This window comes from Sinocyclocheilus rhinocerous, unplaced genomic scaffold (assembly GCF_001515625.1).
Source record: "Sinocyclocheilus rhinocerous isolate Xijiao unplaced genomic scaffold, SAMN03320098_v1.1 scaffold447, whole genome shotgun sequence".
In the NCBI taxonomy this organism is placed as follows: domain Eukaryota; kingdom Metazoa; phylum Chordata; class Actinopteri; order Cypriniformes; family Cyprinidae; genus Sinocyclocheilus; species Sinocyclocheilus rhinocerous.
Window position 1 is genome coordinate 19,332 of NW_015648653.1, and position 13,035 is coordinate 32,366.

The 13,035-nt window shown below is 37.5% G+C and overlaps 1 protein-coding gene across 1 annotated transcript in view; it reads left to right on the forward strand.

Moving 5' to 3' along the window:
- The first annotated feature begins 4,304 nt into the window (after window positions 1-4,304).
- Window positions 4,305-13,035, forward strand: part of prkcaa (protein kinase C, alpha, a) — a 107,286-nt gene continuing 98,555 nt past the window's right edge. Inside the window, exons 1-2 of the mRNA XM_016514894.1 lie at window positions 4,305-4,648; window positions 5,394-5,425. Of these exons, the coding sequence (XP_016370380.1) occupies window positions 4,479-4,648; window positions 5,394-5,425 (202 nt within the window). The 5' untranslated portion in view covers window positions 4,305-4,478. The remainder of the gene's footprint in view (window positions 4,649-5,393; window positions 5,426-13,035) is intronic.

Here is a 13,035-nt window from a genome sequence, read left to right on the forward strand (position 1 = left end):
AAACTTTAATTAGGTAGCTTATCACAACAGAAAAAAAAAAGAGTAACACAACCAAGCCCCGGCCGCCACCTCAAATTTTGCATATGCCGTAGGTGGGAATTATTTAAATTAGCGATATGTATTCTTGGAAGAAAACTCAGGACTATGATCACAGCATCTGAGGGAGTTCAGAAACAGTGCTTATAGGATAGAACAGGTATAAAAGCATAATAGGTCCCCTTGAAGGTTTTATACCATCTATACACGAGCGGCATAACGTGTTACGTCAAAAAGACATAGAACCCATTGTACATTGGATGTGTGCTGAGAGTAAAGACAAGTAATAAACAGTTCTATTTCTGATGTACTCCATATGCTGGCAACAGCTAATGATTTGGAAAGTTTGCTTTGACACGTCCAGTGTAGACACAGCGTTAGAATGTTGCAAACCATATTCTTTTGCAAGTACTTATAAATAAAGTAAATACAGTTGAGTAAATACAGCTGGATAAAACAAAAACTGTGTCCGTCTTCATGTCAGGCTGCAAAGCAACAAAATGTGATTATTGTGAAGGGGGTGATTCTTTTCTATACACACTGTACACATCAAATACCATACAAACATCTCTTTAAAAAGAAATACAATTTTGCAGCTGTCACCTTGCAAGACAGGATCTTTCCCAAACACAGAGAAAATATCATACCCTATCAATTATTTATCAATTATCAATTATCTCTCTTCACACATTCTAGAATGAAAAGTTCACTTACAATCGACAAGGTTAAAAAAGTTAACATATTGCATAACCCTATTTATCTATATGAAAGCATAGACTTTTTGCAAGCCACAAAAAGACAACGTATTGCTGAAATAATGCACAACATACATTATTATAGCTTAGGATGAAGTCAGTATGTCCATTAACAATGATTATGAACAAATAATTTAAAACCGTAGGTGGCGCAGTCATAGCTGGGTGCTTGCCTCATTTCTTGTGACTCTAGTGAGATGGCTTCAGCTGTAGTCATGTGCTCTTCTGTAGTCTCTGAGTGTTGTTTTCAGTTAGAGCACATGGCTTATGATTTTCTCCCCCATTTTTCATGTGCTCTTCTGTCAGTTTCTTGTCTTAGCTCTGTTCCCCTTGTTACATTGTTATCAGTTCATTTGCCCCGTGCACTTGCTCTCCCTGGTTACTCTCCTTATTAATTTCTGTGTGATCTGTCCTTTTCTAGTTTGTTGTGGATGTTTTCACTTTTTAAGTGTTTGCGTCCTGTCATCAGAGGCGGACAAAGTACACAACTCTGTTACTTAAGTGAAAGTACAGATACTGCTGGTCAAATATTACTCCATTACAAGTGAAAGTTGTAAAGACAGATTTTTACTTAAGTAAAAGTACAGAAGTACTTGCTTTTAAAAGTACTTAAGTACCAAAAGTAAATTTTGTCTTTCAAATGTAGTGAAGTTAAAGTCATAAGTTTCCAGAAAAAATAATACTCAAGTAAAGTATAGATACTCAAGTAAATGTACTTAGTTACTGTCCGCCTCTGCCTGTCATGTACAAGCCTGCCTGCCGTACCTGTGTGTGACTGTGTTTTCCCCTACTGGGTGATTTTTGTCATTTTGTTTGTTTTTTTAAACTTAAACATTCTGCCCGAATCCTCTTCTCTCTCTACTACCCTCACCTGACATGCTAGTGTGTGTTAACACTCAAGAACATGTTTGAATTTTTAAATGAACTCTTAACATTAACCATAATGTTAGCTACTTGTGTGACTTGAAACTGCTAGCTAACCAATGGTAAATGGACTGGAAAAAGCTCTAATGGCACCCACACACTGGTCGCCGTGATTTTGCCAAGTAAGACATGTTCCTGGATCAACATCTTTTGTTGATCCTGGATCAGCATTACTGTCCAAAAATATAGACTTAACCCAATCCCCACCCCTAAACCTAACCTTACCCATAATTTATTCCTAAAATCAGAGGGAAATGATAGCTGATTAACAAGGGTGTAGAAGCACCTAATCCTGATTGTAAGCCTAAAACTGACATTTCCTGAAAAGTTATCTCTCAATTCTGATTCGTTGATTGGAATGTTGTTCCAGGATCAGCAAGGATGTTGATCCAGGAACATGTTGTACTTGGTCAAATCACGCTCACCCCCACACACTACATGATTTTAGCCCTGATTTTCCACAAACAGACATTTAATGGAGATCGCCGACAAAAGCCCACAATCTGAGGTGTTTTTCACATGAGTGCCTAACTCATAACCAAGCAACACAACTGCAGCTGTATAACTTTACAACAGCAACACTGCTTTAACAAAAAACCAAAACAGCAAGATCTATTTGACATCAAATAAAAAATAAAAAAAATGCTCTCTAATTGCTCTTGCGGTACTTTGATGTCATACACAGAACGGTCTGTGCAGTGCTGCTTCAAGTCAAATGCCTATTGTGTTTTGTTAGGAGACGAACGACAGTTCTTCTGTGGCTTTATTTCATTTACACAATTTAGAAAAATCAGACAATATTGTGTCTAATATATACCACAATATTAACATCTTATTAAATTGTTTTAAATAAATATCACATTTGCGACTGGTCAGTGTTCAAAAAAATGCTGGGAAATCACTTCACGTAACCCTAAAAGAGTGATTACTGATAGGCTGTCTAAAAAAAAAAAACAGAAAAAAGTCACCCACTGACTTTCAAAGCTGTAACATAATAAAGACTTTCTGCTTCGAGGACTTTAAAATGTAGTGCAGTGAAAAGTACGATATTTGTCTTTCAAATGTAGTGAAGTTAAAGAGTTACTCCACCCTAAAATGAAAATGTTGTCATTAATCACTTACCCCCATGTCGTTCCAAACCCGTAAAAGCTTTGTTCGTCTTCGGAACACAATTTAAGATATTTTGGATGAAAACCGGGAGGCTTGTGGCTGTCCCATTGACTGCCAAGTAAACTGTCAAGGCCCAGAAAAGTATACAAGACATCGTCAAAATAGTACATCTGCCATCAGTGGTTCAATCTGAATTTTATGAAGCAACGAGAATACTTTTTGTACGCAAAGAAAACAAAAATAACGACTTTATTCAACAATTCGTCTCCTCCGCGTCACCGTAGCGCCATTTTGAAGAGTATCCACTGAATGCAAACTGCGTATGCAGTCTTTCCTATTTTTCTGGGCCTTGATAGAGTTATTTACTTGGCAGTCAATGGGACAGTCACGAGCCTCCCGGTTTTCATCAAAAATATCTTAAATTGTGTTCCGAAGACGAACAAAGCTTTTATTGGTTTGGAACGACATGGGGGTAAGCGATTAATGACAAAATTTTAATTTTGGGGTGAAGTAACCCTTTAAAGTCATAAGTTTTCAGAAAAAAATATATTCAAGTAAAGTACAGATACTCAAAAAGTGTACTTAAGTACAGTACTCAAGTAAATGTACTTCGTTACTGTCCACCTCTGAGCTGTGAAGAGACTTTCAACCAGAATAACAAAAATGTTCATGAAAAACATTGCCCAATCAAAAGTGTACCTCCCAGCAGGCAATAAAACACAATGCATTTGAATTATAATGTTTGAATTACATTTGAATGATAATTAATATGGCAACCTGTCCAACCATTATGAAAGTCAAAATATATTACATTCTCAATATCTAACAATTATGTCTTCATGTTTATTCTCATTCCAGTTTACCGTAACCCTTAATAATGCAATGAAATATACTTAATGTAATAAAGAAAAAAAAGTTAACTAAAATGTGTTTCCCACAATTTCACTTATTCAGTTGGGTGTCAAGACAGATTGCACTTGGTAGGTCTACAAGTTTAGCCCAACACCTCTCTGTCATGTAAAATTATGTTGTGTAGCCTACCCTAGTTATAGCTTTGCTTTTTTACTAAGCCTTTTACTTGGACTGGTGGTCTATCAGTATAGTGATTTTGCGTTGACACTTGATCAAGGATGTCTTGCTGGTTAGGCGAATTAAGAAGCAAATTAAGAGCTAGTGGAGACTGGGGACATCATGGTGAAGACCATGCAGCCTCCACAGCACAACATTCAGCAGGGCACGTAGATATGGAACTGAACTATAGGTGTGAAAGGAAGAGCAACCAAACGAAGTTCCAAACTTGTCACAAAAGTCTTGGACGATTATCTTGTGGATTTCTCACCGAAACGTGCACACTGGTTTCTTGACCGCCGGATGACGCTCATTGCACGGGACTCATGATCCAGTGGCGAGAGTTATTATCCACTCCCAGCACAAGGACACTTCAGTGACGTCACCTCGAGCGAGAAGGAAGCGGAGCGCTCGCTGTAAGCTGTCACACAGTAGTTGTGGCGAAAGCAAGAGAAACCCTTTCCGCACGCGCGCACCCAACTGTTGCGCTACCCGGACAAACGACACGGCAGAAAAACAACGTTATATTTACCTGACAGCAACTTCCACATACTCTACGGATAATTATTCTCTCCTGTTTCTGCAATGGCTGATATCATACAAAGCAACGAGCAGTCCTCATCTGACGTTGCAAATCGATTCGCCCGTAAAGGTGCTTTGAGGCAGAAAAACGTCCATGAAGTGAAAAACCACAAATTTATTGCGAGGTTTTTCAAGCAGCCGACTTTCTGCAGTCACTGCACTGACTTTATTTGGTGAGTAGCTAGATCATTTCACACACGAATTATTGCAATATTGGTATAAGTTTAAAGATTATTACAGTGTTACTGTAGATCTTGCAGCTGGCCTGTTACCAGGAGTACACCTTGGAACAGACACCGGTTTAAGAATTTAGAAACTCACTGTTTCCATTTCAGCTGTGTTCAGAACGCACATGAATAAAACACATGTTTAGAGTTTATTGGACTGTAAGACAGAACTCTTGTTTCACAAGGCTCACGCGCTTTAACTTGCCTTCGTAAAATAAATGTATTTTGTTTTTGGACAGAACTAAAGCTAAAGTTGCTTAAGTTTCGGACTACTGCCATAGTCTGCATGCCTCGCGTTTACTGGGCTTGCCATGATTTGGGCGTGATCGGTTTGTCCAGGCTTACAGTGGGGCATTTAGCTGCTCAGTCAAGTCATTGCTTCACACGTGTTGCTAGTTTATTTAGTAACCTATACAATTTAAAATAGGAATTAGGGGTTCAGATATGCAGTTCTGCTTTAATGATCAAATTTATGGCTCCCTGTAAAAGTCACTGTGAAAGGGCATGCCTTTTTATGGTTTTCCTATATGTGCAATTGATACAAATCAAACATTAGATACCATAGCTGTTCATGTACTTTTTTAATTAAGGGAATGCATGTTCAGTGGAAGAGAACTGATAGCTAAAAGCCCATTAAAGGATTTAGAGAGGCAGATCTCTAATGCATTGTTTTTCTCTCTCTCTTCATCAGGGGGTTTGGGAAGCAAGGATTTCAGTGCCAAGGTAAGCAGCCATAGATGGATTCGCATGTCCTGCTTATTCTCTGAACAGTCACTCTTATTGATCCTAACTTAAAGAGATAATGCCGTGGTCCTCAACACAAGACATCATTTTGAAGCAGTTTCCTTTTCACTCATGATCAGCTCAGTTCAGTGCCACAGAACAAGCAAATGTTGCAGATTGTAGTTGTAGTCAGTAGTCACTGTTTGTTGTGATTGAGGCTGAAATTAGCAGAGAAAATGTGAGCTATAATGTCTCTCTCATAAGCATCTCTTAGCTGGCCTTGAGCTAAATAACTCTTGTCTTAAAGACAAAAACCCAGTAGCTGTTTGGTACCTCAGTGAAAAGCCTCACACACAGAGGGGCAGTTCATCTACGGAAGCTACTTATAAGAACCACCTATTTTGAGTAGCATGCCCTGTTAAATTGAATGGATTGTTTTGTTTTTATTTGGAATTTTTGCCTATATTTCACATTTAATGTGCGGTCACATTTGCTGTTGCTTTGAAAAATTTCCAGTAGGAATTTGCACGATCAGTTTCCCGTGAGGACAAGAAAGTTCACCATGCAGATTTCAGAATGGTCACACAAATTTGCTACACTGACCAACAAAAAAGCTGCTTCGTTTGAAAGTGACTTCTGTGTGTGTTGTTCTTAATACTTTACATCTCAACCATGTTGTCTTTTTGAATGCGCAATGTCGCTGAAATTTAAATCTGAAATTTAAATTAAATGCTAATATATAGAAGGAGCATACTATACACACAAATATGGCCCTCATTTCCACCTGTATTTATTGCTGAACATTTGTGATTAGACCACCAAAATTCCATCTACCAGGTGTAAACGAGGCATTGGTATGTTAGTCCAGTTAGTCCATGTTATTTCAGTCAGTCTAAAGCTTTTACATGACATTATAAAAGAACTCTTGCTTTAGTGTGACTGCAGTGAAACTTTTAAAGTGCATTTAAATATATAAATTTACTATTGTAACATTCTGAGCATTAAGGCCCATGTATACTGTAGTTCATTTTCCATGTTCTGCTCCAAGCCTTTACAAATACACTTTAATGAAGGTGAGTGTGAATGGTTATGTTCACTGTATACTCACTAACTAGCGGACCCTTCTGTTTGAATCAATATGAAGGCCAGAACATGAGAAAAAAAATCTAAAAGTCTTTCAAAGGCTACTGATTTGAACTGTACATACTTTGGTCAGCGTTTTGCTCAACTGATAATGACAAATGATGCAAATGATAAGGATAAGAATAAGATTATCATGAATGTATTACTCTTCTCTTGGGCCAGGTGCTGTCAGCAACCTAAGTTGCCAGTGCCCTCATAATTATGGTGCTTTGGTTGTAGCCATCTCTAGATGTGTGGAGTATTATCCTCAGGAGTCCACATTTCACCTGAAAGCTAAGCTCTTGACATAAGATCATCAGCTGTGATTCAGCTGCCAATACTTGCTTGGCAAAACTCATTTCGATTCCAGCCCCCTGCCCCTGCAGGTCTCTTTTCACATTGTTTGAATTATCAGTGTGAGTAACACTGGCAATAGTGCCAAATATTTAACTTAAAATGCAAAGAGTAACATGTGTTCTTCTGCTGCAAGAGACAGAAAGAAGGTGAGCTGCTCATTCAAGCTATTTTTTCCCAGAGACATATCCAAATGACAAATGTGTATTCCATTCTGCTTGCAGGGCATCAGCCCCAATTGTCATTGGTCCAGCGTTAATAGTGGTTCTGCAGATTATACAGATGGAGTCCATATGAACCATATACCAATCTTTATTTTTAAGTAAACTCAAGAGCCGTTCCCACATCCAGACGCAGAATAAAGCTTTCATACTAAAAAGAAATTAAATCTGATGTCAAAAACACGTTTTCAACTAATAACTTGGGTAAAAACTGGTTAAACTGGACATGGACTTCTGTGTTGCTTTGATGTGTTCTGATGGTTTCTTCATATTGATTACAATATTGCACTAAAGAAGCTTTCATTGGAAAGCTACTCTGTTTGTGGTTTTCTGCAGAGGTAAACTGAAAGCAAAGACAGCTTCAGGTTTAAGACAGGTGGAAAAAGATTTGTTCCAACTCTCCAATTACTAGTACTATGACATTGTTAGCAGACGTCTTTCTCAGTCCCTCTATCTCTCTCTTTCTTTCTTTTTCACTCTTATTTAAAGGTCCCATATTTTACACCTTTCTGGAGTTTTATTTTAGGTTTTGATGTCCTTAAGAATATATATTTGTGGTATAAGTACCAAAAACCATCTCAATATATTTTTACAGCTCCTTTCTCAGGAGCTCTGCTGAGAACAGGTCGATTTTGGCCTGTCTAATTAATATTCATGAGCCTCTCTTCTGACTGGCCTGTTGTTTTCTGAGTGACGCACGGTCAGGCCAACCAGAGGTAACTAGGTTCATGTATGCAGGAGAGTGGGTCGGTGGGCGGAGCTCGGGGTGGCTTGCTCTGAAAAGAGCTGTTTTAGACAGGGTAAAAAAGGTGTTTTTACACTACCATTGAGAAATTTGAACCAAACTATGTTACAGACTTTTCATTAAGACCCTAAAGAATCATATCAACTTGTGGAAAATGGGCATCCGATGACCCCTTTAATAAGGATATTGCTTAAATTGTTGCCACTCTGGTGATCTTGCTCTCTGTAGCTGGGCTTCCATCTTAACATGAAGCGAATCTTTTCAATGTTTGCAAAAAAAGGAAGATAGAAAAAATAAATAAATAAAATCAAACAAATGCGAAGGTACTGTCACTGTTTGTTGCAAACACGACCACGAAAACGAAAGATCAAAAATCCTTTAATACTATTCTCAGGTAACTGGAACACAGGGTAAACTTCAACAAAGATTAAACGAGGCAGGACAAAGTGAACCAAAATAGAGAGAACTTAAGTACTGGCAGTAATGAGGTGCGTACAGCTGAACTAAATGACAAATCAATTAACAACCATGACAACTAAGGGAAATGGTGCAAAAAAGGAAACTGTCCAAACAGTGTGTGAGTGTGACAGTACGCCCCCTCCTGGAAAGCGCAACCTTGTGCTGGCAGAAGGATAGAGGCATTGGTGGAAGACAGGAACCCAGGAGAGGACTTAACAGAAAAGTCCAGGGTGGAGTAGGTGGAGGAGTGATCCAGGGGATGGCCTTGAGTAGGAACGTACAGTTGGTGATCCAGACCACAGCCAGGAATGCGACCCACGGTGGTGTCGCTGGAGGGAGGAGCCATGGTGTCAATGCTACCATGGGAATGAGTGCAGGTGGTGACTAGGACAATGCAGGAGCCCGTGGCGCAGACGAAGAGCCGATGGAGTGGAATGCCATTTTAATGTTTTGTTCCTCCGAAATTTTCCTCTTTTTTTATCTGCCATCTCTTGCTATCTATAGTCGATCTGCTAATATCCATCCTGTGCACTCACTGAGCGCTCTCTTCTCCCTATCATTACTAGACACGCCCCTTACTGCTGATTGGCAGCGAGTGTGTTTTGGGACTCGGTCCGACACTGTGGTCAAAAGCGTTCAAATATTGCTTAGTGCACCTTTAAGTATCAAATTATATCTTAGAGTAACATTGTCTTTAATAACCTCTGCAGAGGTCCAGAGCCTTGATCATTGTTAAGAGCACCTTAATGTAGCATGTGGATTTTTCTGCACTGAAATGCAACTCCATATTTAAGCTGAAATCCTTCAGCCATGCATTAGGTGAGCTGCATGCCCTCAGGCTTTTAATGTTAAATCTATGTTTGTTCCCTTTAGCATTAGAAAAAAATTTTTTTTATTTATTTATTTTTTTTTTTAGAAAATGTACTCAGTAAGATAAATATTGTGACAGCAATTATGTCACAGTACATTGTGGCAACGTTTCGGGGAAATCCGGAATTCTAAAGATCACAGTGGTTAATTACTTTGTGCCCCGTGCTCCCCTAAGCTATTTTCTGTGAATGTGTGAGACTTCTGATTCATTAGCCGCTATAGATAAATAGCTAGAAGAATAACAAAGTGCAGTAAAGGTTGAGGTTAATGTTACTTTTTGTACTTTTCTTGGACTTAATCTTACTTTGTTACAAATTCTGTTTTCCAAATATTTTAGCTTTAAGGTTTAAATTTTATCTTCGAAAAGAATGTCTGATCAAATTAATTTTAGTTCAATAAAATAAGTTATTATATTTTCACTGTTAACAATTAACTGTTTATTGAAATGTTAATTTTATTTTTAGTTAAATGAAATTATTTATTAATTTACAACATAACATTGCTTTATTTTCATCATATAAAGTGGTTCAATACAGAGCTTCAGATTTTTTTTAATTTATTTATTTATTTTCCCAGCAGTTTAAGCATGCTCCAAATTTGTAATTTTGCATTTCCGGCATGCTCCAAAAATGTAATTTTGGTGCATGAATAAATTTGTTCATGTGCATTGACAGCTTCGTCATTTGTTCATGCTTAGTTCATATCTTTAACCCAGTCCTCTGAGAGCTTGTGCTTTTTGGATGATGCATGTATATGGGATCATCCAGTCATCTGTATCAGCCCTACACTTTTCTGAAAAGCAGATCACCAAATGAGAAATCACCAGGACCGACAGACCATCACATTTCAGACTCCGATATGGACATTTCACTCTAATGGATACTGTCTTTTGTGGGGGGATTAAAGGTATAAACTGTGCTTAAAAGATCAGTGGATTATGTGATTATCCCAAAAAGAGCTTTTGTCATGAATTTCATAAGCTGTATATTATTTTGAAAGACAGTCATAAAAATGTCAATATCATTAAACTGCACTCAGCACTAGATGTCATTTGCAATATTGCATTTTTCATTTGTAGCTAGTCAGATAGATTGAAGGAAACAAAAACATACTTGAAAGCATTTTTGTATCTGAGAGAAAATGCTAATGTGTGTCAATATGTTAAGGTTTTGTTAAAATTAATGATTTGGCTTGCCTAGGGCGGCAAATGTTGATCTTAAAGGTCAACATACATTTGATAATTATTGGCCAAAGGACTCCAGAGGAACTTCCTGAATTGGTTTTTGATGTGATGGGACAAAAATCCTAGGACAAGATCATGGAAGTAGCACAAAATCCTGTATGAAAAAAGATTGGGTTAATTGATGCATGGATTGTGAGATGTTTTGTGGGGCCCAATCAGGTGAAATGAATAACATGCCTCTGAGCAAAATTAGGGATGTTCACAACGACTAAATTCAGTACCACTTAAAATTCATCAACTCTCCAAATCTGATATCAAATGCTGCTGAAAATATACCAAAACCGAACCTAAATATACCTAAACAGAACACCAAGTAAAAGTAAGCCAACATATTATAACCAGGACATCAACCGTTGTTTTCTGAATTTTAAAACATGGATAATTAATTAAAAATGCTTTCTGTCATTTTAACAGTAAAAACAAAAATAAAATAACAATTGAAAAATAAAAATTAATAAGCAAGGTTTTAATTATTATCTTTAAGTGGTACAAAGGCCTTGGAGTCTTCTCTCAATTTTTAAATTTAACATGGTACCAAAGTACCTGTAGCTTTAACATCCCTAGTATGCTGTATTGCATATCATTTACTGTAGGGCTGGATCAATACCAACATTTTTACTTCAGTAGAATATCAAGCTGTGGTTCCTCCCTACTGATACTAAATCATTACTGTTGACAAAAAGTAAAAAGCCTAACTGATGAGATGCCATAGAAAATTATCAACTTTTAAGTCCAACCAATATGTTTTATTTGTGCAGCAGGGCACAACATAATTACAACAATAAACTCAGGGGTAAACCTATAATAGAGCACATTACATAGAATTTGAAGATTTTAAAAAACAAATTATTACAATGCAAAATTAAGACAATGCAGCTTATATGTAGACTGCTGACTGCCTGTCTGTTTTAAGACTAGCCTATTTTTTTTGCCAAAAAATACCTGACCTTCATTCACTTCCGTTAACGATTATGGAACACAATGCTAAATCATGCTCTGATTCTACGTTGTGTCATTGGAGCTCTACAGCAACAACATTATAGTACACAATCTGTTGAAAAGCATTGTAATATCCGCAGTGACTTTACAGACAGTCATTCCTCACTTCTGCAGTGGAAATATCATGGAGAGTTAAGGATTAGCATTCCAGATATTCACATTGGTGCTATTGAGTTATTCAGTGAGGAAGTGATGTTTAAATGCGAGTGTGAAGGGGGTGGGGGCGGGTTGTTTCAGGGAAAGCCGCATTATAAATGCACAGATCAAGCAAAGCTCTGCATTAGTGTATATCACTGGTGCGTATGCCTGTGCAAACACATTAGCTGTGTAATGCATCCACTCTAAATTACTGCACAATCTGACCGTAATTGTGTATAGTTTGGGGGGGGTTGTTTTATAATATTATTTGAAGGGGAATCATGGATTCTTGTCTTTTAAAGGGGAGAGAGAGGTGATTAGTTGGTTTTTGATGGGAGATAACAACATGATAGTAATTCAACAAATGGAGAGATGAAGGCTTTTGGCTTCCTCATAAAGCAGATCATCAAAGTAAATGTGCTTGTGTGCTTCTGGTGAACTGCAACATTATACTTCCACTGTTCATATCTCTTTGCACGTTAATTTACAAAACGGGCAGTCTCTCTCTTTCTCTCTTTGGCCCTGTTTACACCTGACATTAAGATGCATTTTACTTGATCCGATCACAAGTGTTCAAGCAAAACATATTACCACATTATTGACAATAGTCTTTCAGAGCTGTTTGCAACTGACAAAGTTATTATGTCTGATTAACTAGCAAGTCACAACTGTTTCCCGAAATAGAAGTATTTTTGTTGCATATCCGTTGTTGGAAACACATTGGTTTAACAGTACAGAACTGTTGTTAATGACATCACACAGGTGTTGGAGTAATAACTTCTGCTAATAATTGGTTTGATACTGAATTACTGACAGATTATTTCTGTAATTATGGAGGACTACTGTGGTATTTTTGCTCTCCATTGTTTTGATTTATTTGCAGATGTTTGATTTAGGTTCACAGGCTCCCTCTCACATAGTTTCCCCAGAGTACTAGAGTGCATTCACATGTGCTCACTCTTCAAAAACTGTCTTTTCATTCTACTGAGAAACATCAAGTTGTAGAATGATATTTGTGTATATATGAAAATAAATTTTAAATTAAATATTTTGTCATTAAGGGAAACTAATATAGACAGATATAGATCGTATTGCTTATTAAAGGGGTCAGTCATATGATGCTATTTTAAAGATCATTATTTTGTGTATTTGGTGTAACAGAATATGTTGACATGCTTTAATGTTCAAAAAACACATTATTTTTCAAATACTGTACATTATTGTAGGTCTTCTATGCCCCGCCTCTCTCAAATACGTCGTTTTCAACAAAGCCCCCTCCTTTGACAAGCACAGTCTGCTCTGATTGGCCAGCTGAACCAGTGCATTGTGATTGGCCGAACACCACAAGCACCTGTCGGAAATGTAACGCCCCTTACCATAATCGCGAGCTTCATCTTTCAAAATAAATGTAAAGACAGTAACCGAAAGGGGAACAGAGTCTCGTGACAGACACAGTGAT